The 27,694-nt window shown below is 43.3% G+C and overlaps 1 protein-coding gene across 5 annotated transcripts; it reads left to right on the top strand.

Moving 5' to 3' along the window:
• Window positions 1-1,444: 1,444 nt before the first annotated feature.
• Window positions 1,445-27,514, top strand: dnajc13 (DnaJ heat shock protein family (Hsp40) member C13). 5 transcript variants are annotated; one of them, XM_079576667.1, is made up of 58 exons: window positions 1,445-1,623; window positions 5,104-5,184; window positions 8,807-8,882; window positions 8,964-9,113; window positions 10,247-10,288; window positions 10,366-10,566; window positions 10,656-10,862; window positions 10,944-11,039; window positions 11,626-11,717; window positions 11,790-11,956; window positions 12,115-12,194; window positions 12,279-12,448; window positions 12,786-12,818; window positions 15,123-15,222; window positions 15,303-15,410; window positions 15,534-15,689; window positions 15,767-15,823; window positions 15,894-16,015; window positions 16,153-16,228; window positions 16,380-16,475; window positions 16,551-16,691; window positions 17,163-17,180; window positions 17,815-17,897; window positions 18,568-18,721; window positions 18,798-18,901; window positions 18,988-19,147; window positions 19,225-19,287; window positions 19,365-19,466; window positions 19,546-19,650; window positions 19,731-19,933; window positions 20,010-20,094; window positions 20,170-20,324; window positions 20,403-20,448; window positions 20,529-20,683; window positions 20,753-20,954; window positions 21,028-21,143; window positions 21,230-21,308; window positions 21,380-21,515; window positions 21,586-21,770; window positions 21,856-21,930; window positions 22,027-22,146; window positions 22,250-22,645; window positions 22,728-22,841; window positions 22,926-23,042; window positions 23,108-23,285; window positions 23,365-23,456; window positions 23,534-23,633; window positions 23,709-23,783; window positions 23,858-23,970; window positions 24,044-24,213; window positions 24,297-24,339; window positions 24,426-24,599; window positions 24,685-24,864; window positions 24,958-25,098; window positions 25,168-25,311; window positions 25,384-25,483; window positions 25,719-25,822; window positions 26,537-27,514. In XM_079576667.1, the coding sequence occupies exons 2-57, from the start codon at window positions 5,117-5,119 to the stop codon at window positions 25,772-25,774; spliced, it is 6,777 nt and encodes a 2,258-aa protein (XP_079432793.1). In that variant the 5' UTR covers window positions 1,445-1,623; window positions 5,104-5,116; the 3' UTR covers window positions 25,775-25,822; window positions 26,537-27,514. The 5 variants fall into 5 exon arrangements, with proteins under 5 accessions (XP_079432793.1, XP_079432790.1, XP_079432791.1 ...); XM_079576664.1 differs by lacking the exon at window positions 25,719-25,822; XM_079576665.1 differs by lacking the exons at window positions 17,163-17,180; window positions 25,719-25,822.
• The last annotated feature ends 180 nt before the right edge of the window (window positions 27,515-27,694 follow it).

Below are 27,694 nucleotides of genomic sequence, written 5' to 3'. Positions count from 1 at the left end.
CAAAACACAACTTCCTTTTAAAACTGTAATCCCATGTGACTTAGGCCTGGGGGTGGGGGGTTCTTTTCTTGTGACTGCCTTTGTGTTGCTGTCAGTATTGTGGTTCCTCCGGGTGTCACATTCATCTGGTCCCTGTACATAAGTTTAACGTAGAACATAGGATCATGTTATTAGCATGCAATAGGATAAGTCCCATTTATGTTTTTATGTTTACTGTGTAATTTAGCAATATGTAGGCTCTGGTGTTTATCAAGTGTGTGCATCATAGCATAATGATCAAAAGTCTTGTATTGATCCACATGCAGCCTCATAATTTACATGCACCCACAGGCTACTAACATCAGTTCTTACATAAGGTCCTGAATTTTAACTTTGATAAGCACTTAATGGATTCTATTCCACCAACAAGATGCTGCCCACTTGGGGTGCCTAAAGCTTCCCAGGGGTGCACAAGGGCTTCTCAAAAACATATTGAGGAAATGGCATTTAAACTGACTACTACAGAGTATTTGATGCTCATAATTCATCTCTAGACATTGAAACCTATATGAATTCATTTATAGATCTTTGCAGTACTCACTACACGTGTTGCAATGCACACCGGAGTGTAGATCTGAAGTAGACAAGTTCAATGGACGTCAAACTTTTCACAAGATAAAATCAGGACGAAACCAGGTTCAGACCGAGAACCTAAAAGACCTAACTTGAACTACATTATGTCTAAAATGGGTGTACACCATATCTAAACCAGAAAAACACACACCTGCATTACTAAAGCATAACTGAAGGTATCTGATTAGATATAGTTAATAGAGTTCGGGATTGTCCACTGTTACCATGGAGATCCGCCATCTTTGCAGCTGTTAGCGCACATTTCCATAGACTAACATTAGCTAAAAACAGTATAAAAAGTGGAGAAAAAAAAACTCCGTTAGCTGCTGAGTTACTGCTGGTTAATACATCTAACACACTGTGGTCTCCAAGTGTTTTAATGTGAACAATAACTCCAGTATTTTAACTTTTAAAATTTCCATTAGTTTACAATGGCTGCTAATCCCATAATGCTTAGCGATATGACGTCACATTCCCGAACTTTATAGTCATTTCGTGCATGATTGGGATGGAAAGCAGCAGCTAAACTTCAATATTACAGTGCTTCGTAGTGTTGACCCCTAGAGGGCGCCATAACCTTACATTACACCCCCTCCGCTCACAAACCACCCTCTTGTTGACTCTGTGCGCGGCAAAGAAAGAAAAAAAAACTAGCTGCGCGCACGTTACAACACACCTCTTCTATTAAAGCAACTGTCCGCTCTCTGAGAAATGAAAACGCATAAAACAGCTGTAAAACCCGCTGGACCCACACGGCTCCTCGGCCAGTCACAGCGGAGACAAACCGATCAGCTGACCGCCGCATGACAGCCCGCTCCGGCGCATGCTCAGCGGCGCAGTTTGGGGGTATCAGGAACATGGCAGCGTCCTGAGTGTTGTCGGGGGGGAAATACGGCGTAACAGAGCAGCATCGGCACCAGACTGGGAAAATCTACAAGCTCCAGCTACACCCAGAGGAGGGTGGGGGGCTGAGGGACAGGCTACGCTCAACACCCCTTAGCTATTTTGCAGGTAAACACACCTCCCGCCGCTTGCCACTCTTGCCTTTAGCTACGCGCTTCATGTTTGCCTTGACTGGGCGATGCTAATGCTAACTAGCTCGCTCGTCCGCTTGCCTTGGAAACGGTGAATGTTGGGCTAGCTCATTTCGCCTAGCCCGAGTACTAGCCACTAGCCACTGCCCCTTATCTGCATTTGGCAAACAAACGGCCGTGCGCTGTTGTCAAATGCATCAGGATAAAGTGCAGAAATGGCCTCCCCGAAATGACTTCTCGTAATTTTAATTTCATTGGGAGGAAAGCGTAGGCCCCGTCGCGATGGCAGAGTTTGAGAGGCAGGTAACGTTAATGCTCCTGGACACGGATGTACCTGACATAGGACCGGGAGCCACGGAGGGATTAGCCCCTTTAATGAGTTATTACCCGGCCACTCTTGACATTTCTGATCCCAAGTAAGTGCACGCTGCGGTGATGGGCTTGTGTGACTTCCTAAATTGACTGGCGTGCGGTGACTTCCTGCACGTTTACTCGCACTTGTGCATTTTTTATATTTCAAGAAGGAAATGCGGTGAGTTTCGGTTCTTTGTGTCATAATACAATGAACTAAAACCACTTAGAGAGACGATTTGTTTTGGGGAAGGGGTGCGCGTTACTCCTCCCCCCACTGGTCATGTCAAATGCTTTTAGATATTGTTTAACTACAGCCTATTAAATGATCAAATGACACATGACTGGGTAACCTTTGTACCTGGGAAGTGAAAATACTAGTTTGTCTTTATTTTTGCTATTTAAATAAGCAGGACTATATATTGATATGATCCTTTGGGTTAAATAGGAATGAAATGAGCGAATATGCAGAAGAGGTAATGCCAGTTCTTGGGATCTTCATTCATTCTGTGCTGATCCATTCCGATGTTAAAGTTGACAGCGCTCTTACACCTCTTAGCCTGCTTTGTAAAACACTTTGGATTTTTTGGAAACCACTTCAGCAACTCGCAAGACTCGCCTAAACCACACTGTCTTGAATATGCTCATTTCCCCCAGGCTGTGCTTCTGCAATATTTACCACACTGCTCGGAGAACCATGAGTGACTTGCTATTGATCTGCATACAGGCAGGAAGTACAGGGAGGACTGGTCACATGACACTCCACTCAAGTCGGCCTCAGTCCCCCCCTTTTTTTTTTTTTTTTCTTTTGCACTCCCCACACAGTAATATAATCAAACTGGCCTCCACAGCAGCAGCATAGAGCAACGCAAGCTGTGCACCGCTTGCCGCTAACCTCTCCCATTGTAAACCATGTCAGCCCCCCGCCTGCTCCACTTTATTATTCAGCTTCACCATCCGACTCACAAAGGAGTCATCGGATGTGCAACTGTAAAGGATTAACGTCAAAACTGTCGGGCAAACAAGCAGCCGTATGTCCGTTTTGTACCGCTGGCAAAAAAAAAAAAGCAGCGTATGATTGGGGGATTCGTATCTTCATCTGGCTTATTTTGCTGGCTGCGAGGGCGAGGAAGGAAAGCTGGAGTTTTCCCGGATCCTGGCAGAATGCTGACACAGGTTCTCATCACGGTGCAGCCGCCAGCAAATCACTGCGCTCAGGACGGGACCGGGGCAGTTTCCTCACACTTAAGTTTGCCTTTTATTAGCTTGTCACTTGCTACGCTTTGTGTTGCGACAATTCATATCACTAGACATTTTCTCAATCATCCTCAGCTTAGACAAAAATGGATGCTTTCTACCCCAGTGTCATTTAACCCAGTGCTCAGCCTTTTACGACTTGCATTTCAATGACAGCATGGCCCGGAGACTTGCCTATGGATTTCTGCACAAGAGGTTGTTATAGACTTGAAATGAACTATATGGAAACTTATTTATTTGGATATTTTCTTGCTAAATAAAAGAGATGTACCTGGCAACCCTGATCTGATGTTTAAAAGGTTGGGCAATTTCTATTAAGATGTATTTGCAGTTTCCGAAACAAAAAGAGTGGTTGAGTGGTTTGGCTCCAGTCTCAAGTGTTTTTATCTTTGCTCTAGAGACATGTCTGTTTATCTGAATGATCAATAGGCCACACAGGCCCTGCAGCATCTCTCTGAATCGACCAGTCATCAGCTGTTTGATGTGCTCCCTCCCAGGGGCTCCTAACAGCAGGTTGTTTTTTCCTCTCCCAGCAAGCATTCCTGTTGTGTTTGCGTGGACGTACAGTACACACGCAAGGAGGATGGATCATTCCTTACAGTCTGTGGCTTATATTAAAGAAAAGCGCTGTAGAATCGGTCCGCCATGGCTTGTTGGGACCCTGCGTGTTTGCGCTGTGTTAGTTCTGTGGCTGAGGGAACTGTCAGGTGGGAGTCTTTACCTCCCAGACGCAGAATGTGAAGCGAGGGTGTGAAGCGTGTGTGGCTGTACATTAAACCTGCCGCTGACAAAGCACATGAAGAGCAGGGTGCAGGGAGGAGACACCGCTGTGCTCTTGGGCCAGGAAAGAAATATATTCAACTCAAAGCTTATTTGATAAAATGGCACACTGTTAAGTAAGGTTGAGGTATCCATTGGGAAATGTATCCTCTGTGCATCCCACGGGGGACACCTCTTAGGAGCAGTGGTTGACTGCAGGGTGAAGCCTGGAAGCCCATCTCCAGATCTAGAGCTCGGTTTGATCAGGACAAACTGGACGCTTTAGCCTTTTCTGCATGTTTTGGGTGTAATGGCGTACACTGGAGGAAACCCACCTGGACATAGGTCTTACTGTGAGGCAGGAGTGCTTATCACTTACCACTCAGCCACTGTGTCGCTGTAATTATGTTTAATTGGAGATGGCCAACATATTGTGCACAAGATGATATCGAAATGGTTGTTTGGAAGATATGCAAATTTACAGTATGTAAAAACTTTTACTTAAAAGTATACACTTCACATGTAATTGCTTTAACAATAGTTATTATTCACAGTTTTCCGTTAATTTAAGACAGTGATGTTTTTGATCGTCTCAGCAAAGTAATGTTTCTAAACTATAGCTTGATCGTTAAAGAAAGTCCACACAAAGTTTGGGATATTGAGTCAATGTCGCCCTGCCCTTTGTCCAATCTATTATTTTCCCCAACTAAAATCTGTTCGGTGGCTCAGTTTGTCAAGGAGGATTGTAAACTCCGTATTGCCTGCCACTGTGGAGTATAAATGTTTGAGTGAATGGTTCTTTGATGTAAAGTGCTTGGTGAGTCTGGGCGCAGGTACAAAATCACTGTTTATCTTGGTAACATGGTGTTTTGTGGAGATGCATTGATACTCTAATCAGATCTGGGCGTTCTGAATATAGAGTCAGTGAATGTATTAAAAGATCATTTACTTGCTACTGACGCTGAATTGGATAAAGAAATGTCCTCCATCCACTCGGGGGATCAATCGCAGAAAAGTCTCATCAATATCGTTGTGTCATGTTGCTGTTTGTTGCTAATCATTATTTTCCATTACCTCTTTTGTCCGGCAGGTCCTGTGAAAAGATGAACGTCGTCAAGGACAACAAAGACCTGGCCTGTTTCTACACCACCAAACACTCCTGGAGGGGAAAGTAAGAGCCACTCATCTCCCAGATACCATTTCAGGGCTGGTTTTTCCTGCCGATTTCGCAGCATCTCATGTCTCAGCTTTCACAGCGACACCAGACTGTATTCACTGCATCACCTTATGCACCGATTATCCGACATTTGCAAACAATACGACTCACTAGTTGTCGAGACTTTCCCGCAAATAAATTGTCACTTTTATTCCGAGATTGACGGCGTGCAGGAGATTTCAAAAATAAACCAGTCGATGCCACGCGGTGAGATTATATTACCAATACCTGCTTTCTAAACGTACCGTCCCATTAGCAGCCATTGACTCGTGTAACCCAAGCAGAGGCGCAGAGCAGTAGCCTTCAACAGGGCTTCATCTGCCTAATGCTGCTTCAAGGGCCCAACTGGAACAGGAAACATTAGGAGAATATGCCAGAGCTGCTTAAGATAATGATAGTTGCCTGTAGAGATAGGCAAGTTTGACAGAATAACACCCCATGGAAAGTTTAACAGCTTTAGAGATACTTGTGACCATTCAAAAACGAATAATGCCGTGTGGATTGTCTAGCCATCCTCCTCATTTTGCTCCCGTTAAATCACAGCCATGTGACCTCTGCAGACTATTAGATTAGTTTGTGTGTGTTTATAATGAAAGGCACAATGCTGTCTATAGAAGTGGATGATTTACTTCAATTCCTCTTTTACTTTGACGGATGCAAATGCCGCCCTCCTTTAAATCTTCTTTGCATTTCAATATGTTTCTCCGCAGTGTATCAAGTCAATTACATGAACATTTCTAGACCTTTACCTAAACAAACAGTTTCAAAGAGCGCAATAAGGATTGTTTCCCTCTGTCATAGCATGTTATAGCACTAGCTTTTACCTCAAATGACTCAGAGAAATTATTATGATTTAACACAAAGACCATATAATAACTTGTAAATGTGCTTCAGCAGAGCTCAAAATGTCACCAGAGTCGGAATAAATCTGTAGCACAATAAAAACACTGTTATCTTTGCTAAAATAGTGGTACGTATAATGTAGATAGTGTGTTATTTACTGGTTGACATAAAGTTCCCGCTATTGCAGTTAGTAAAAGTTGTTTAATAATGAGATTTGTCGGTGAAGAGATTCCCGTTGGACACAGGAAGTTGCTAAATGATGAGTGTTATGAAATGCAACAGTTTCTCAGCTTATTGTAATGTCCTTTTTCTGAATAAACTGTACAGTCATCTCAGCCTCGCCAAGCAGATTCATTTTTTAAGATCATTTTCTCTAAAGCGGCGTTCGTTCTGTTTCTGCTAACATTGTAAGAGGGCTTGAGGTGGGCAGTAGGCAGCGTGCTGAGACAGAGCGGAGAGGGGAAAGGCAGCCCACAGTGAATGAATAATTAACAAGGCCAGTGCTGACTCTCTATTTAGTGCCTTCCCCGACTTAGCACCAAGGACTTGAGGAATGGCACCGGCTACACACGAGACGCGGCAAAACATGTGGGAATGAACCCGACACTTGGATTGCACACCTTCACTGTTCACTTACTGTTGTTGAAGATGAAGTCGCTCATATCATCTGCACAACAACATCAACAACTATGATGCCACAGAATTGGCTTTAGTATCGGGATGGATTGAGCACCGTCCTTGGGCAAGACACTTCACCCACCTGTCCTGAATGTGGCGGTCGACAATAATTGGTGATTGAAGAAGTGGGCCATTGAGGAAGATTAGCAGCCAGGTTTCTGTGTTTCAGCCCCTTGGCATCTGTGGCTACTGGCTACATAAACGTGTGGAGAGTTAAGGTTGAGCTGTGCTTTATTGTCTACAAAGGGAAAGTTGTCCTCCGCATTTGACAAAGGCTTAAAGATGTAAATAGAAGGAGGCAAGGCAAGGAAGGCAACTTTATTTATACCGTGCATTTCGTACACAAGGCAAATCAATGTGCCTTGCAAAAGAAGATATGCAAAATTACAATCACGTTTAAGTTAAGGCAAAGTACATACATAAAAACATCAAGACATGGGAAATACACAGTACACAAGGTCATGTGTTGGATTTGTTTCTTGGGTAGGGGCGGGAACGAGGGGCGAGGGAGTTGAGAAAAGGTCATGAACGCAGATGCTGAAGGATTTTGGCGTGGTTAGGGAGTGTGTGCAGTTATTAGCATGGTCCTTGAAATGAATGTGTTTATAATATAGTTGTGCAGCCTGAGTCCGTAACTGGTTTAGCTCGGTGACTTGGCCTTGAATGGGGAAGAAGATATGTTGGGTTGCAGAGGGAAGCCAGAGCACCCTGAAGGATACCCAGGGACGGACTGGGACTGAAAGAGGGCCCTGGACTCTGACCAGCCTAGCCCAAATTAGCGTAAATGTAGCACTTCCACAAAGACATATGTGAACCTCTTACCTCCCATCTTAACCGAGTGCATTTCCTCCAGTTCGTTTTTACCCAAATCTTAAAGCTTCTCCACTGGAGAGCAACAGCATAACGCCTCATTTGAAAGCTCAGACATACAAAACGTGATTGTACTCTTTTGTTACATTGTTGCAGCATGTTTTTGTTGTCTTTTTGTTGTGTTTTCGTCAGTTTTTTGTCGGTTTTTCATTGCTTATTTCGTTGCTTTGTTGTCATGTTTTCGTCGCGTCTTAGTCACTTTTTTGTCACATTTTTGTTGCTTTTCTGGCTCACTCGTTGCTATTTTGATGCTTTGCTTTTAAGCTCTTAGATGTGGGTAAAGCTCGGTTAAGGCGGGGGTTTAAGAGGTTAAGGAGAAAATTTAGACGGGTGGCCCAAGAGCCAGTGGCCCTTCTGTGATCTTCCAGAATGGACATACGGCCAGTCCAGGCCCCTGAGGATACCACCCAGATAAAGGGAGAACATGCATTGCACATACGTAAAGCTGTTTAAAGTGTCTTAGTCGGAAGCATCACTCCACCATCCCATAGCGCCACTGACGAAGGCTACAGGAAGTAGCTGAAACTAGTAACAAATCTTCTCTTTGGCAACTTCAATAATCTTGTGAATCTTCTTGAGTGACCGTTTGGCAGGGATGAAAGTTTGGGCAGGTGTGTCCGCTTCTAAGCTCATAAATACGCACAAAACAATGATGGAGGTTGATTCAGTCATTTTGTTCCAACATTTAAATAGATTTGTCGTCTTTGTGCCATCATAACGGAGAGACACACAGTTACAATAAAGCGTAACTGGTAAGAGTTGCTGAACGCACCTTTCGTGTCTGTGGGCAATAACGGCATTCTGAGAGAGAAGCCAAATAGTGCTTCTCTCCCCTTTCTACAATTCAATCATTCTTCTGCATATCAAATATATTACAACAATAAAGCAGTGAAGCCAGTCTGCTGACTCACACACATTAAACCGAGATCTAAGGTGACGTCATCGAGTTCCTGGCTCTAAACGCTGTCATGTGCGGACCTGTCACCATGATGGAAAAGATCATCCTACTCCTCAATCGCTCAGGAGTGAAATGAAAGCATTGTTTTGGAGTAGGGCATTGTTTTGATAAGATAAAATTCCACTTTAAATGGATGAGAGCGTTCACCATATCCTCCCACGCTCATTGTTGTTTACTTGTAGTAGATCGTAGGTAGAAATTATGACTAATCCCGTCTTTGTGTTCTAGATACAAGCGAGTTTTCTCTGTGGGAACCCATGGCATTACCACGTACAATCCTACAACATTAGAAGTAACGAATCAGGTTAGTAGATACGTAGATATTGCTGTTTCTTTTAATCAATTACACACAAAGTTTGACTAATTTATCTTTTTGTCTTTCCAGTGGCCTTATGGGGACATTTGTGGCATCTGCCCGGTGGGGAAGGGACAGGGGACAGAGTTCAACCTCACATTCCGGAAAGGCACAAGCAAGAAGTCGGAGACCCTCAAGTTCTCCACAGAGCACCGCACAGAGCTGCTCACTGAAGCACTGGTAAAAGCCGCCAAACTGCTCCAAGAATGCACATTTTCTTTCTTTAAAGGGATATTTCAGGATTTTTGTCATAGGGTCTCATTTCCTAGTTATCTAGAGTGTTGTTGATTTCTGGAGAATTTTTTTTGAAATTATTATTCATGCAGAAGAGTTTAGTGGTGCTAGGCTAGCGCATGTCTATGGTAACTAGTAGCCTGCATTAAAACCCTCTTCAAATGATCAGTTAGTCCTCCAGACGTTGTCTTATCTGATATGTTGAAAATTCCTTTGTGAATTCCATGTGCAGTAATGCCGGCTGCAGGTAAACAAACTACTGTAGATCCGGTAACCGAGCAGATCAATCCGCCGCTGCGTAGCTACAACCAGGAAGCTGATGCTGCTCAAATATAAGTTCTTTCAAAATGGTCATATTTCAAAAAATATTCAGTCAATACAGACATTTATATCAGTAGTCTGGTGTTATAAGTGATTTGCTTCAGGTGCACTGTGCTTAGGTCAGACTGTTTTTAATGCAGGCTACTAGTTACCATAGACATGCACTAGCCTAGCACTAGCCTAGCGCCACTAAACTCAAATATATGCATAAATTTAAAAAAAAAAAAATCTCCAGAAATCGACAACACTCTGGATAACTAGAAAATGAGGCCCTATGTCAAAAATCCTGAAATATCCCTTAAACGCTCATCTGCTGTTCAAACGGCATCAGAAAAAAAAGCATGAATCTTGTGCTTAGGTTTAGGACTTTGTCACACTTTACCTTATGGCCTCAGTGCAGAGTTTGACGGGGTGAGGGAAGGAGAAGAGACTTTTGGCAAACTGTCAAGGCTGAATTTGAGCTTAACAGGAGTTTCCTTTGATATCCTGCATTTTGAGAAATGGCAGCCAAGCATAACTTTTAAGTCTGGGACTTTTACTTTTGTATTTTCAGGGTCAACAAATGTATCTTGAAGCATGTAGTTGTTCAGAATATGTGCAGTATAGCTAGGTCTACCCTGAAAAAGAGACTTTGAAATCTCTGGTGAAATAAAGGTCAAATTCAACTAAAATCAACACCACAACAAGCTATTTTCCCCACTCCACAGCCTCGTGTTCAATCTATAACAATGAAATTCAATTGTTTTTTGTCTTCACAGCGTTTCAGAACAGAATTTTCAGAGGGAAAAATAACTGGCAGGGTAAGTACTTGAATAAATGAATTATGTACAGGATGTGGGTATATCAGCGCTAACGTTTTCTGGTGAACTTTCGACAGCGTTTCAACTGCTACAAGCACCACTGGAGCGACACGCGAAAGTCTGTGAATTTAGAAGTGACCCCAGGAGGCATCGACCAGATCGACCCTCGCACCAACCGAGTGGTCTGCTCCTACGATTACCGGAATATCGAGGGCTTCGTGGAGGTGTCGGACTACCAGGGAGGGTTCTGCATTCTCCACGGAGGCTTCAGCAGGCTGGTAACTACTGTCGTATTTGATAGGTGGAAGTCATGTTGCTAAGTAAGTGAGATTAACCTTGGCTTTTTTATACGACTCCTCTCTGGTAGCATCTGTTTGCCTCGGAGAACAGAGATGAGATCATCCGCAGCGCCATAGAACACGCCGGGAATTTTATCGGCATCACGCTCCGGCTGAGGAAGGAGGCGCTGACCTTTGAGGACTTTCTAACCGACAGGCTGGGGAAGTACAGCTCCGACGAGAGCATCACTTCTCTGGCCGAGTTCGTTGTTCAGAAGATCACGCCTCGCCATTCTGTCAGTAGCATCGCGGTATAGCTCAATTGGATGGTAATGAAGTTTGAAGTTTGTAATGTGAAATGTTTTGGTTATTCCCAGGAGCCGGTGAAACGCATCCTGGCCCTGACGGAAACGTGTCTCGTGGAAAGAGACCCAGCTTCTTATAATATAGTCACAGTTAAACCCTTTGGAGAGGTGAGAGTTTGAGACTCACTTACTATATTGCTCTTGGTTTAATGAAGATTTAGCAAAACAAGATTTTGTCGACTAAATCTAAAATTCATCAAGTAAATACAAGAATCTGATTTAAATCTGATCTGGAATATGATTTAAATATTATGTTTTTTTTTTTTTTATTATTCCTTTGTTTTCTTTTTTTATTCTTTTTTATTAGTTGTAGTGTCTTGAGATTTGAGTCATAGTTTTGCTACTTTCAATGTAGCTTTTGTCTGATTTTTGACCACTAAAGCACCTGACTAAAATTGTAATGATACATTTTAATTTACCTCTGAGCTTTTTTGTTTTGGCTCCTAACCTCTTTACCCACTCCTGAACCGAGCACATTTTCTCCTGTTTGACACAATCCAAATCTGAAAGAGGTTAAGTCCACCCACTTCCTATTATTGCTAGGGGTTGCCAGATTCTATGGCTACTAACAGAAGACCATTAACCTCGATACTGTATTGTCTAACATTTATCCTTTAGATTGACACTGTTCTGGAGAGTGATACAGTAAGGTCATCTCTAACACTAGTCCTGTGTTTATGTGTTCTGCCTGCAGGTATTTGCACTCATATGCGACGTTGACAACCCTCAGGTTTTTACCGTTGAATTTATCCGAGGACAGATCAGGCGCTTCTCCTCCACAGAAAGGTATGAACCAGCTTGAAACAAATCCCACGCACAAGTGTCCGGTTTCTTATGAGAGATCTGCTGCCGCTCCAGGGATTCCTTATTAGCCAGCCTTCTGGACGGGGTGCGCGCGTCGGGTAACAGGGATGTGTGCGTCAAGATGGCCCCCACACAGCGAGGCCAGAGGTGGGGTCTCCTGAGCATGCCTGTGGACGAGGAGGTGGAGAGCTTACACCTGAAGTTCCTGGCTGCGCCGCCCAGTGAGTCAAGTCTCGTGGTCTCAAGTTGATGTGGGATTTTGGGGCTGATACCATTATTAAGAGGGTGGAAATGCTTTGGCCTACTCTGTTCATGTGATGATTTTGTTTCTCTGCTCACATGAAAGCTTGGACTTGAACCCATTGTTTTTTTTTTTCAGATGGCAACTTTGCTGACGCTGTATTTCGGTTCAATGCAAACATATCGTACAGTGGAGTGCTTCATGCAGTAACGCAGGACGTAAGCGTTTGTTTTGGACCTTTTCTTGAAACCAAAGTGAGATGTATGTGCTGACTGCAATTCTGTTCTGTTATGTGTGTTCAGGGCCTTTTCTCCGAGAACAAAGAGAAGCTCATAAACAATGCCATCCTGGCCCTTTTATCGCAGGAGGCGGAGATACCTGCCCTCAACAGCGAGCTGGAGAGCCATTTCCAGGCCATCCGCCGCTTAGTGGCCTCTAAAGCTGGCTTCCAGGCTTTCACACAGCTACCCAAGTATGAATGAGGCTTATTCATGACTAGCTTCTCTTTCAGCGGGTTCAGAAAGTTTTCAGACCTCTTTCAATTCTATTTTTGTTGTTTTGTAACTCATTCTGATGCTGTTATTAATTATGTACTTTTATTTCCTATTGATATACAAATTACACTGGTTACCCTAGAATACATTTTAAAGGAGAAGGGTTGGTCTTTTAAAAATAAAAAACTAAATCTTTGAACGCAACACAGGGATTAAAATAGGAGTGTGAGTACTTCCTGAACCCGCTGTAGTCGCATAATGTGAAGATCAGATGAAAGTGAGCTGCTGATAACGGGCATGCTCTGTCATTCCAAGGTCTGGTCATGGGTCTGGACCCTCAGATGGAACGTAAATATGAATCCATGCAACTCAGTGCACCCTCTGTTTGCTGCCTGTTTTTTGGAATTGTCATCCTCCTTTTACATAAACCAGGCTCTGTACTAACTCATACAATCTTACTGCAAATCAGCTGAAAGGAAATGAAAATCTCTGCTCAACTGACAGCACCCACAAACATTAAATGAGATGCTAAATGCTAAAGTCATTTTTCTTCACCATTTTTTGTGCATACAGCAGACTTTGGCCATCGACTAAACATTATGAATATCCTACTTCATTTACACGCCACTGTTCATCCTCTCATGCGCATTGACTTGTGTTAGATTGGACGTTTTTCCCCTCAAACCAAAACCATAAAAGCCGCGCACAACTGCTCCTGGTACAGAGTGTGGCTGTTGTGAAAAGGGCCATTACTTCCTGTTTTTACCCTCTTGAGTGTTGCTTTCTGAAAGGCATGCCGTCTTTAAAGCCATGACCCACCGTCATACCTCTGAGCATATCTTTGTACCACGCTTTTTAGACACGTAGAGTCTAGACATCATTGTAGTTTCCATCAGCATTAGCGCCATTATAAAGATAAAAGTCATTGTCCTTCCCCGGGTCACTGAGATGTATGAGAAGAACTGTATTTACTGTTGACGCTTTACTACTTTACCTTAATTGGGATTCTTGTGAGATTTATTGCCAGGCACTTGGCTGTTTCTTTTTCTACCACAAGGCACACGCTACTAAAATATTGTATCATTTTTCCATCTGTGGAATAGGAAACCATTTTTATTGTGATAGACTTAGTGGGACATATCATACAGAATGTACTCCCTTTTTTCCCCTTTTTCCTTTTTGAAAAACCTTCCTTCAATGCATTGCTTCAATCCAAACTAGGCATTTTCTGCTGCTAAATCCATAAACCATCACTGGACCACTACAGTAACTCGCCATTAACCTGTTAGCACAGTGGTTCCTAACCTTTTTGTCTTGTGGACTAAACTATCACTTTTAGGAAATGCAAAATGTCATTTAAAGTAGACATGTCCTGCAAAATGTACTTTTTTTTTTTTTTTGCTTTAACCTTGGCTATAACGTTGTACCCTTGTCAAAGACCTAGTATTTCACTACATTCACACAGTTTTGAGGCACCCTCGGGTAATCCTGCCTAATTTAACTGTTTCTTCTGCTACGTTGTCAGCAGTTTTATCTGTACTTCTAAAGCCCATAATCCAACTCTATATTGATTCTGAGCCGTTCTGCTCCAAGTGCATTTATCAGGCTGTTCTAAAGCTGTAAAGCACACCGCAAATCGAAACTGTAAGTTATTCCTACAGCTGCCAGCAGGAGGAGCTCTTCACCAGCTCTAATGCTGGATTTCATTGTTACCATTTAATTTTAAAGACTTAAAGGAACAGGCCACCTTTATTCCATACTGAGATATGTCAATGTCAATTTTATTTATAAAGCACATTTAAAAACAACCATAGTCGACCAAAGTGCTGTACAAGTATAGTAACAATATGTACAATAAACACAATAAAAGTTAAACACAGGTAATATATAAAGGCACAAACTGTTACAAAGATATGTTCTTACCTGAGCTTGGACGAGTTGATGCGTAACTGTCTGGTCTTTGTTCCTGTGGAAGATCTTGATCGCTTCTAAACTTCACCCCGTTTGGAGCTATAGGAATATACTGGGAGAGGCCAAACGCTAACAACATCTTTGGTCGTTTTGCGTGACTGAGCGGCCGCATAAAGAACAGACAGGTACGCATCAACTCGTCTAAACTCAGCCAAGAACATATCTCAGTATGTAAAAATGGTGGCCTGTTCCTTTTAATTTCAAATTATAAAATGTAAAATATCAATGCTGCAGCACCTAAAATAATGTTATTTGCATATTTGTCTACTTTAAATACATTTCCTTTCAAAATGATGCTCAAATAGTGTTCAATTTCAGGTTGGGAAACACTGTCTTAGCATGCCGTTGGCTTAAAATGAAAGCTTGCATTTTGTTTTAACACGGATCATCTCCCTTGCTGAAACGAGTTGCTTCTTGCAGGTTTCTTTTTCCACACATTGACCCTATTTTGAAATTTTAAGCGCAGTCGCCCCAAAACATTTAAAAATCACACTTTAAAATGTTGTTGTGTTTTCTGTGAGCAAAAGAAACAAAAAGTCCCTTCAGGAGCAATAAATTCTTTGCGTATTCAGTCTCAGACCTCTGTAAAATCCTCCAACAGTGTGTTTTTGAAGTGGCCTTGTACAGTATATTATTCAACAAATGGCACGCCGCTCAAATGTGTCAACACTTTACTTTCAGATTTAGGGAAAAACTGGGCGTGAAGACGGTCAAAGCTTTAAAAAGGAACAACAACGGTGTGACCCACGCTGCTATCGACATGCTCTGCGCCCTCATGTGTGTAAGTACAGAGAGGTCGGGGCACATGTGGCGTGCAGCTGATACACACGGGTTCTCACTTGTGTCACTCTTCCTCTTCAGCCCATGCATGACGACTACGACCTGAGGCAGGAACAGCTGAACAAGGCCTCGCTCCTGTCCTCCAAGAAGTTCCTGGAAAACCTGCTTGAAAAATTCATCACCAACGTGGTACCTTTTTCTCAGAGTTTTGAATTATTTAGCTTAATCTGTCCATTCTGCTTTTGTGTGGTGTTGCCTTTTGGTTTTGCAGCTGAGACTTAATTCTGAGATTTGTTGATTTCTTTTTCCCAGGACCAAGGCTCAGGAGCGTTGGTCATCAGCTCGTTGCTGGACTTCCTGACGTTTGCCCTGTGCGCCCCGTACAGCGAGACCACAGAGGGCCAGCAGTTTGACATGCTGCTAGAGATGGTCGCCTCCAACGGACGCACCCTGTTTAAGCTTTTTCAGGTAGGAAATTTGACACACTTTCTCATAAATCTATACATTTTTGGACTTTTTTTCCGATGCGTTCTTATCATCTACAGCACCCCTCAATGGCTATTGTGAAAGGAGCGGGCCTGGTGATGAAAGCGATTATAGAGGTAAGTCTGCAGCAAGTAGCCTGGAGACATTTCATGCAGGTTATTGATATTTCCCTTTTCTCTGATTCAGGAAGGAGACAAGGAAATCGCCACAAAGATGCAAGAGCTGGCCCTGAGTGAAGGAGCTCTACCGCGCCATTTGCACACATCCTTATTCACCGTCAGCACTGACCAGAGAATGCTCACAAACAGGTACAACCTAAAATCTTATTAGCCGCCTTACAGTTTCACTCTCTTTCTACTGTAAAACTATTTATTAAAAGAACTGCTAGATAATCAACTTTTCTGTTCCATCCTGTCAAACGAATGATTGTGTTTCTTCCTCTCAGGCAGCTGAGTCGACACTTGGTTGGTTTGTGGACGGCAGAAAACCCTGTGGCGACGAATCTGTTGAAGAGAATACTTGTAAGGCCCTTCATTATAAATCGAATTGCATTATATTACATTATGTTTAGAAGATTATCAACGTGGGATCCTAGTCTAAAACATTTTATGATTGAACAAAAGCCAGTGTTTCTTTCCATTCATGCCCTGCTCGTGTTGTCTTTCCCTCCAGCCCACCGGGTTACTGTCTTACCTCGACAGCACGGATGCAGTCCCAGAAAAAGATGTTGACCGAATGCACATCCGGGACAACTTGAAGCTCGCCACGGTCTGTCTGCGTGCTGCAAATGATTTCAGCTAGCCGTTACCTTGGGCCGTTTTGTCATTTGTAAATGTATCACAGGACCAGCTGAATCGCAACAAGGTGCCCGAGTGGCAGCGGATAGCAGGAAAAGCAGCCAAAGAGGTAGAAAAGTTTGCCAAAGAGAAGACCGATCTGGTGTTGATGCACTGGAGAGACAAGATGGGCATCGCTCAGAAGGAGGTGAGGCATTTTTTTAATAATCTACTGCTGCTGCTGCTGAATTCAGTTTGTTTGGCCCGTTTCTGCTTCAAAGGCTTCAACAGAATAATAGACATGTTACAGGCATGTTTAGATATTAGCATTGCTTTTCAGTCATCCTAACATAGTTCTCTTTACTGAAAAGAGTGAAGCTTTCACTGTTTTCTCTTCCCATGCCTTCATTTGACTAACTAAATATCCTTGTTTTAAATTCTTGGATGAACAAAACATTAAGATCATTTGCAACAAAGCCTGATTGATCTTGCTCCTTGCCTCCATTCTCATTGCCGTTTCGCTGCTGTTTTTGAACCAGTAAAAAAGCATCAAGAGAATTCCCCATTATCCTGTGTATTAGCAGTGTTTTGTTGCAATTCATCTGTTTTATCAAAGAAACGATAATCTGTGTGTGTTGTGTCTCATCCTCCCATTGTGGTTTTGTGTTTTCAAATGCAGCAGGACAGAAATAACCTGGTAAGTAGCAGCGGCCAAAGGGATCTGCTCTGTTTAAACAGTCTTTCTGTCCATAAGGCTTTCACCATCTCTGTGTGCTATTAAGTGGGTGTGTTCTTTATTTGCATCATGGAAACCACAGCTTCAATCTGTTGAACCTTTTGAAGTTTGTATCTGTGGCTTTTGTTATCATCAATCTCAGCATGTTTGTTTTCTTGTAACCATATCTACTGTCAAGCTTCGATTACAACAGTGGTGGAAACCCCAATTTGTGTTGGTTTAGCCCTAATTTATACCTTTATTTATTTTGCCTTATTACTTGTTTTAATTCATTAGCCACTAGCCATGCAAATACGCAACAAAGAACAAGAGGGTGTTTTTCATCACAGCAAACACAGAATGCACCCACTTTAGGGATCCCATTTTGTTTTTGTATTTTTGTTTTTATGAGTTCAAGTGTTTGTCTTTCTTAACTTTTAACATTTCAAAAGGCATATTCACATATTGGCCCTCCCTCTGGTGCGCATACGCTTTCTATGTTTTTCCATTTCATGTCATTTCATCACATTTCAAAGGGACATCATAGGAAACTTCTTTTTTTGTGTTTTGTAAAGGGGGAGGAAAAAAATCATTGTTTTCTCAATTTTTTTTCTAGAATCCTAATCAGAAACCAGTGATCCTGAGGAAGAGAAGACAGCGGATAAAGATTGAATCGAACTGGGAGTTGTTTTACTACAGGTACTGCTTTATTGAGTCTTTTTCTCTGTTTGATACACGATCAGACAGAGAAAGAGCACCTGCTTATATACAGTATATACAGAAGCCCCTCCCACTTTTCCCCGTACAGAGGGAGTTCTTACAGGGCCTTAGCACTGAGTGGGTCCATGGCCATTTGGTGAGACTTTTCTCTCTATGGTTAAAGTCAATTTGATTGGGGATATGAAAGAAATCATCAGTGTCTATATTGCCGCTGCAAAGATCTTTAAGATTTCCCTGGCTGTCTTTAAGTTGTGAGCTGCCTCGCTAATAAATTGGCTTGTTGCGCAATGTGGCTACAGTAGTTCCGATGACTAAAGTACTTCCTGTTCCTGTTCAATACCTACAAACGTGATCTTAGCCCTGTTCTAATGCATGTAGTTTAAGATTTCATTGTTAACAGCGGGTTCCTGGCAGATGATGCTTGCGGTGTTTTAAAAGCTTTTGGAGGAGGTTAATACTTCAGTGCAGGAGACTTCTTTGTCTATAAAGCTACAGAGCATACCGGGGTACCGCAGAAACTTTAAACATGTGTGTACTGCCAAGAGCAGGAGAATAACAGCAGCCACAGATCAGCCATGTGCGCTGTTTTAAAAGGGCTTCCGACATACGGTTTTGCTAATATGACAAATCTCCTGTGTGTCTTTTATAGATTTCAACTTGACCATGCGCGATCCAACCTCATCTGGAACCTTAAGACCAGGGAGGAGCTGCGGGAGGCCCTGGAGGGGGAGATGAGGGCGTTCGGCGTGGACCGTGAACTTGGCAGCGCCACGGTCATCTCCTGGAACCACCAGGAGTTTGAGGTACGAGGATTGAAGACGAGAGCTAACCAGACAAGGGCGCGGCAGCTGTAAACTCACCGCTTGTATTGTTTACCAGGTGAAGTACGACTGCCTTTCTGATGAAATCAAGATTGGAGACTATTACCTGCGACTGCTTTTGGAAGAAGATGAAAATGAGGAAACGAGTGCCATCAAGAGATCGTAAGTTTAACCAATAAGTATAAATTGAAAACCTCATTCCCTTTCTAACTCAACATCCTTATTATTCATGGGTATTTCTCTCGTAGATACGAGTTCTTCAATGAACTCTACCACCGCTTTCTGCTCACGCCCAAAGTCACGATGAAGTGCCTATGCCTACAGGCCCTCGCGATAGTCTATGGAAAGTGTTGCGAAGAGATCGGGCCGTTCTCTGACACCAAATACATCGTGGGGATGCTGGATCGAGTGAGTATTAGCCAGCGACTAAACAGAGGCAGGTTTATTCGCTGTTAATGACTGTGAATGCACTTCTGTGGTTTCAGTGCACAGATAAACTGGAAAGAGACAGACTCATCCTTTTCCTCAACAAACTCATTCTGAATAAGGTGGGTTTTGGAAATGTCGCTTAACCTTGTGTTAAAGTGGTGTTGATAAATACGGATGAATCATTGTTATGGTTTAGAAAAATGTGAAGGAGGTGATGGACTCGAATGGAGTCCGCATCCTGGTGGATTTGCTTACACTGGCTCATCTCCACACGAGCAGAGCAACGGTCCCACTGCAGGTACGGCATAAAAAATCACTTTAGTCAAAACTTGAGATGGTTCAGATCATGTATATATTATTACTGTTAATCACTGCAGAGTAATGTTCTGGAAGCTTCGCCCGACATGAGAAGGGAGAGTGAAAAGGAGTGGTACTTTGGTAACGCTGACAAGGAGCGAAGAGGACCTTTTGGCTTTGAAGAGGTTTAAAACTTGAGAACAATGACTTCTCTTTCACTTATTAACCTTAAGCCTAACGATCTCCCATGTTTTCCCCTGTCCAGATGCAGGAGTTTTGGAACACAGGCGTTCTCACCGCGAAAACCCGCTGCTGGGCTCAGGGGATGGACGGGTGGCGCCCTCTTCAGGCCATCCCGCAGCTGAAGTGGTGCCTGTTGGCGTCTGGACAGGCTGTGATGAATGAGTCCGACCTGGCCACGCTCATCCTCAACATGCTCATAACCATGTGCTCCTACTACCCCAGCAGGTACACACCACTGAATACTTTCTTCAAACGTGCAGTATATCGAAGTATGAAGTGAACTCAAACTGTTGTTCCACAGAGACCAAGACAATGCCATTATCCGTCCTTTACCCAAAATTAAGAGGTTGATTAGTGACAACGCCTGCCTGCCCCACATTGTTCAGGTAATATCATGCTTGATGTTCAAATTGACCAACATTGTGCTTTATCATACTGATTTTTCTGCTTTTTCCCCCCAGCTTTTATTGACCTTTGATCCTATTTTAGTGGAGAAAGTTGCCAATGTCTTGTACTTGGTGATGCAGGACAATCCCAATCTGCAGCGTCTCTATTTGACGGGAATATTCTTCTTTATCATGATGTACACGGGCTCAAACGTGCTGCCAGTTGCCAGGTGTTACAGATAATATAAAAAGTAGCTGAACGTTTGTGTATCAGTTTGTTTTAACTATATTCTCTTTCTCCCGTTTAGATTCCTGAAGTACACTCACCTAAAGCAAGCCTTTAGATCAGAAGAGGTAGAGAAAACTTTCACCTTTTTCCCATATTTTATATCTCGTCAGTTCTTTGCATTAATGAGATGAAACTGCATTTTTAGGCCAAAGGTCAGGATATCGTCCAGCGCAGTGTGCTGGGGTCGATTCTCCCTGAAGCCATGGTCTGTTATTTGGAAAACTACGAGGCCGAGCGCTTCTCGGAGATATTTCTTGGAGAGTTTGACACGCCTGAAGCCATTTGGAGCAGTGAGATGAGGTACTGTGTCTTATCATCACTTATTCCATGCATTACAAGAAATACATTAAAATAAATGTTGTTGTTCAGGCGCATGATGATAGAGAAGATAGCAGCCCATGTAGCTGACTTCAGCCCCAGACTGCAGAGCAACACTCGAGCCCTGTACCAGTACTGTCCTATTCCGGTCATCAGCTTCCCTCAGCTGGACAACGAGCTTTTCTGCAACATCTACTACCTCAGACACCTGTGCGACACCACCCGCTTCCCCAACTGGCCTATTCGAGATGCTGTGGGTGTCAGATCACCTTTCATTCAAGTATATGAGTGGGCTGGGACTGGCTAACACAGTTTTTTGTGTTCAGGTGAAGCTGCTTAAGGATACACTTGAAGCCTGGAAGAGAGAAGTGGAGAAGAAACCTCCTTCTATGTCTGTAGACGAGGCCTTTGAGGTCCTCAACCTTCCCAAAGGACAGGGGCCGTGAGTGATTTTCTATCTCTGCTACATGTTATATATTATTTCCAAGTGCTTTAAATAATGTCAATATAACATCTTTTCATTTTCAGACATGAGGAGAGTAAAATCAGGAAGGCTTACTTCAGACTGGCGCAGAAATACCATCCTGACAAGAACCCAGAGGGACGGGTGCGTTCAGAGGCTCTTTGTTTTAGTTTGTGATTGGTTGAAATGTGACTGCAATGATGATGTCATTGTAGGACATGTTTGAGAAAGTGAACAAAGCCTACGAGTTCCTCTGTACCAAATCTGCACGAGTGGTGGATGGGCCTGATCCAGAGAACATCATCCTCATCCTCAAAACACAAAGCATCCTTTTCAATCTGCACAAACAAGGTCTGACTTTCATCCTGAACGGTCCTGTTGCTTTACACAGCATACAGTCATTAACTTTGTTTTGCAACAGAACTGGAACCGTATAAATACGCCGGTTACCCAATGCTCATCAAAACCATCAAAATGGAGACTGATGATGGGCAGCTTTTCTCCAAGGCCGCTCCTCTTCTCCCTGCCGCCACTGAACTGGCCTTTCACACGGTCAACTGCTCTGCTCTCAATGCAGAAGAGCTGCGGCGCGAGAACGGCATCGAGGTACTTCTAACTTTAGAAACTCTTTTACCTCCGGAGAGCCTCATCCTATGGGCTAACTTCTACCTAATGTTTCATCCTTTAACAGCTATTGTTAGAGGCCCTGTCCCGGTGTGTTGCTGTGCTCACGGCATCCAGCAAACCAGATGACATGGCCGTTCAGGTAAATGACCGTAAATCAACTTCATAAAGTTGTGTCTCATCAGCTAATCTGCAGCTAATGTACATGTGTAATGTTTAACATCATGCTGTTGTGCAGGTGTGCGGGCACATCTGTAAGTGCTACAGTGTAGCCGCTCAGTTTGAGGAGTGCAGAGAGAAGATCATCGAACAGCCCAACATCATTAGGGACATCTGCCACATTCTCTTTCACGGGAAGGTAAGTGAGCCATTTCAAATTTATCTAACAAGGTACACTGTATTTATAATGAGTTGTTACTCTTGGTAAATCCATGTTCTCTGTGGACTTCTTCTCCTTGCAGGGTCTTCCCAAAACCGCCACATTGGCAGTCACGTGCGTCAGTTCTTTCGCTGTGGACTTTTTCCTTCAAACCCATCTGTACCACGCAGGCGTGCTCTGGCATCTGTTGGTGAATCTTTTTAACTACGACTACACTCTGGAGGAGAGTGGAGTCCAGGCCAGTCAGGAGACAAACCAACAGGAAGTATCAAACAGCTTGGCCAAGCTCAGCCTGATAGCACTGAGCCGCCTGGGTGGTTACAACCCGACCCCTCACAGTCTGGATGGAAACAATCCTGTCCCTGAGACCAACGGCATTGAAGGGGCTCCTCCAGAAAACCCAACCATACGCAAGAGTTTAGCTGCTATGCTCACTCCTTACATCTCCAGGAAGCTGGGCACAGGCTCTCCTGCTGAGGTCAGTGCTGCAGAGGGAAACGGATTCAGACATTGCAGACATTTTACATTGGTATTGATGATGTGCTCTGGATGTGCGGCAGGTCTTGAAGTTGCTGAATAGTAACTCAGAAAATCCCTATTTGATCTGGAACAACGGCACTCGAGCTGAACTGCTGGAGTTCCTGGAGTGTCAGCAGGAGGGAAACATCAAGAGAGTAAGAAATGCTCTTGTTTCACACACGTTAGTGTAATACTCATTGTGTCTGTACAATTGTCTTAATTAATTTACCTTTTCAAAGGGAGAGAATGATAAACACTTCGGAGCAGACTTTGTGTTCGAGGACCACAGTAAAGAGCTGATTGTTGGGGAGATCTTTGTGCGGGTTTACAATGAACAACCAACATTTCCTCTTGAAGTGAGTAGAAGAAAGCAAACATGCTCTTAGTTTTTATTTCTTATTAATTCACTGTTGTCTTGTAGTTTCCCAAAGCATTCGCAGCCAGTCTGCTGGACTATGTGGGCTCCCAGGCCCAGTATCTGCACACTCTGCTGGCGATGAGCCAGAGTAACAAAGTGGAGTCGCAGCAGCACGCCGAGAGGCTGCGCTTTGCTGAAATGGCCTTAGAAGCTCTCCGCAACGTCATTAAGAACAACCCAGGTGGGACATGAAAGGGATGCCTGTCTGGTTTTTGAAGAGAAAAGATTTTTCTCATTATTTCTTTCTTTCTCACTGATAGGATCAGAAACTGAGTGCATCGGCCATTTCAAGCTGCTCTTCTCTCTGCTGCGGGTTCATGGAGCTGGCAGAGTTCAGCAGCTTGTTTTGGAGGTTTGTCTCATTAAGAGTTTTCTTATATCTAATGTTTACCTTTTTAACTGCTGATTGATTCGGTTCTTTTTGTGTAGGTTGTAAATACAGTCACTTCAAATCAAGAATGTGTGACCAACATTGCAGAATCTCTAGTTTTGTCCAACCTTCTGTTGCTGCTGCACTCGTTACCCTCCAGTGAGATCATTTCACTCATATTTTTGAACCTATTTTTAATGCACCACTTGTAACATCTGTTGTTCTCTCTTGCAGGCCGGCAAATGGTGCTGGAAACACTGTATGCACTTACTTCCAACACAAAGATTGTCAAAGAGGCTATGGCCAAAGGTTACTATAGTTTGATCTATAGAACACACTGTAATAATGTGCATTTAATCACAGGTTTGTTCTTGGTTCTCCAGGAGCCCTGATCTACCTGCTCGATCTGTTCTGCAACTGCACTCACCCCCAGGTCCGCACACAGACGGCAGAACTCTTCTCTAAAATGACTTCAGACAAACTCGTCGGGCCAAAGGCGAGTCAAGAAAATCATGAAATAAACTTTCTCTGCTGTGCAGTTTGTTTTTAAAGTTCTCATCCGCCTGCAGGTTCGTCTGACCCTCATGCGCTTCCTTCCCGGTGTCTTCATGGACGCAATGCGAGACAACGCGGAGGCGGCGGTGCACATCTTTGAGGGGACGCACGAGAACCCTGAGCTCATCTGGAATGACAGCTCCAGGGAGACGGTGTCCACTACAGTCAGAGAAATGATGCTCGAGTGAGACATTATTCACTCTCAGGAGTTACTAACAACTTCTCCAACTGTAGCGACTAACTGTCCTTGTATCTTTTTCCCCCCAGACATTTTAAACAGCAAAAGGATAATCCCGATGTGAACTGGAGAGTAAGAGAATCAGCTTCTTTTTGATAACGGTTCTGTATTGTTTAAACCACTAAAATCTTAATGTATGAATTGTTTTACGTCTTTAGTTGCCTGAAGATTTCACTGTGGCGTACGGAGCAGGACAGGGAGAGCTTGAAGTCGGGGGTGTGTTCCTTAGAATCTTCATTTCCCAGCCGGGCTGGGTTTTACGCAAGCCTCGCGAGTTCCTGGTGTCCCTCTTGGAAACTCTGACCGAGCTGCTGGAGAAAAATAACCCCAATGTAAGCTTTGTATAAGTATAGTAAGGTGACCATCAGTGTTCATGGAGTTGGACATTAGTTTGACTTCGTTTGTGACGCTCCACAGGGTGAAGCACTAGAGACCGTCACTACAGCAGCAGTTTGCCTTTTCAGCACTCAGACCCAGTTGGCGGATCAGGTCCCACCTTTGGGTCACCTGCCCCGCGTCCTGGCTGCACTTAACCACAAGAACAATGCTGTGCCCAAGAGCTCCATCCGCCTTATCCACGTACTGTCAGACAATGAGGTGAGGAACACTTTCCTTTTCTCCAGCTGCTTTATAAGTGTATATATATATATATAAATATAGATGCACGTTGATCACTCCTGTTCTCTGCAGCTGTGTGTTCGCTCCATGTCCGCCCTGGAGACTATCGGACCTTTGATGGCTGGTATGAGATCCAGGGCAGACATGGCAGGTTTGGCTTGTGAAGCACTTAACCGCATGTTTCAGAAGGAGCAGACTGAACTTGTGGCTCAGGTAAACTTGCTTTGCTTGTCAAAATGACTTTTCAGAGGTGTAAGAATTTAAGAGTTTTGTCTGAAACAGGCATTACGAGTGGACTTGGTGCCGTACCTACTGAAGTTGTTGGAAGGAATTGGTTTGGAGACTTTAGATAATCCCTCAGCGACGAAGGCACAGATCGTAAAGGCACTCAAGTCAATGACTCGGAGTCTTCAGTACGGAGACCAGGTATGTCAGAACTCTCATTCTGACAATAATGACTTCATATATAAATGCTGCATAATAAATGCTTGTTAACAGGTCAATGAGATTCTCGCAAAGTCCTCTGTCTGGAGTGCCTTCAAAGACCAGAAGCATGATCTTTTCATCTCAGATTCTCAAACGGCTGGATACCTCACAGGTATAAAGAACTCTTTTGCTGTCTTTTGTTGAAACATATTCAGATCTGTCAGATTTTTCAGTAAAGGTAAGTGTTCTCCCTGGGCCTTTACTAAATCCTAACCTTTGCCTTAACCTTTTCCTTAAATTCACCTTGTGGCCGACCCACTTGTGCTTAGCTGGAGTTGTTTTTATAGCAGCTCATAACCTCCCGGCTCTGCTGTTTCCTCCTCTTTGTTCCTACCTCTCCTCTTCAGGGGTATCCACTCCTTCTCTCCTGGCTGCCAGCAGCCCTCTGCGGGGCGGGCTCTAGACTCCTCAGCTGGGCTTCACAGCCCTCCTCTGTCTTGCTCTGATGCAGGTAGACGTCAATCAGAACCAAACTGTATTCCTTTTCATCATCCCATTGTTAGTGTATGCTCAGTTTGTTCTCCATTGTACTCATTTATTTTGTGTTGCTCATTGTTTTGTTTTGTTCTGTTCACTTTTTATTTCATTATAGTTAAGTTGCCAGTATACACAAACTCAAAATATCCTAAATATTAACCATGTGATCTCCCTCTCCCTTTGACACAAATGAAAATGTATAACTGATCAAATAAACACACACACACACACATAAAAAAGCATAAAATACATATATAAAATACGCAATACATATTATAGGGCATGCGCATTCCAGAATCCAAACAGAAAAAGACACTGACAACATGCAGGCTGTCCACAGCACTTTTGACGTGTGGGAGTACCAGCTGTCCTGCTGCTGTCATGCCACGTTGTGTTGTTTTTTATGTGGTCCAGAATTTACTGACTCCTTATGTTCAAACTCTATTTATCAAAGAAATAAAATAGACAAAATACTTTTATATTTCTTTATTTTATTAATAGCCAGTAACTTCCTAATCTCTTCTCCCACTATACTGCCATCTTTCTATTAATGTATTTAAATGTTTCCTTCATCCAGACTCTCACACTCTTGCTTTCGACTCCCATCACATCGATTACTTTCTCATCTTTTTGTCTTTTTGCCATTTGCCACTCTCTGTCAAGCTTCTAAATCCCCTTTGTCCCGCAGGTCCAGGAGTAGCAGGCTATCTCACAGCTGGCACCGGCTCCACAGTAATGTCCAGCGTCCCTCCCCCTGTGGACAACGACATCGGGGACCAGGGCTGATGGACCGCGCCGCAGAGGAACTCGCTCAGGCACCGGACAGGCCCACAGCCGCCTGCCTCCCCCCGCCTCCCCCGCTCCCGGGAGAGCACGGATCCCACCACACAAGGAGACGGAGAGAGAATCACTGAGGAGAGCAGCACTGGGACTACACTGACGACATCCTCTCCTGTCACTCTCCTCTGCCTTTCCAAACGGCACTCGAGTTTTCAAGAGCAAATTCTTTTAACGGATGACCACACTTTTATTTCTTTTCCTTTTTCTTTTGTTCTAATGACACACAGAAGAGTTTACTTTTTGTATGAATATATTTTTTACTCTAGATTTTTTTCTTTTCCATTAAAACAAACTTTGGGAGAGTAAGGATGATCATTGGCAAATCTTTCTCCAGGCTTGAAAATTCACTCTCATGTGCATTGGACCTATCTGCCGTCATTATAAACGAGCTGAAAATGTGACTGGATGTTGAAGATGGAAATTAACTGCCTTTTTTTCTTCCATAAGGAACTTTAAGTCTTTTGTGGTTCTTGTCCTGATCAGTCAACCAAGTGTTTAACTTTTAATTAAACCATTTACCATTCTCCACTCTCTCTCTCTGAAGGCTTTGCTCCCCGCCTCGATTTTAAAACAACTTTCCTCTCCCAATAATTCAAAAGGCACTAGAATATTTAAGTGATTAATAACCTTGTACCAACGGAAATGCTTCTGCCGAGACAAGAAAACGATGTTGACTCTGATTATGAATCTATGTGAAAAGACTAGTGCAATTTGTGTTCATTGTAATATTGCGTATATATACTTTCTATATGAATGTACATTAAAAATAAATCAAACGCACCTGTACATAAAATTTTAAGAATAAAAGGGAACCCACAGCGTTGTTATTTTGGACTTGTATCTGCATGGTGACTGACTGCACCTTTTTACATTCTTATTTTGTAAATGCCTTTATATCAACATGAGCATCGATGTTAGAAAATGGCAGAAAAAATTGGTAGATTTCATTCACTGGCCTCAAGCAGGTGCAAATATAGCTTTCCATCAGACATGTAGAAATTACACA

This window comes from Gobius niger, assembly GCF_951799975.1.
Source record: "Gobius niger genome assembly, chromosome: 18".
NCBI lineage: Eukaryota > Metazoa > Chordata > Actinopteri > Gobiiformes > Gobiidae > Gobius > Gobius niger.
Note: the sequence above shows the minus strand (reverse complement) of the source record. Positions and strands in the feature narration are given on the sequence as shown.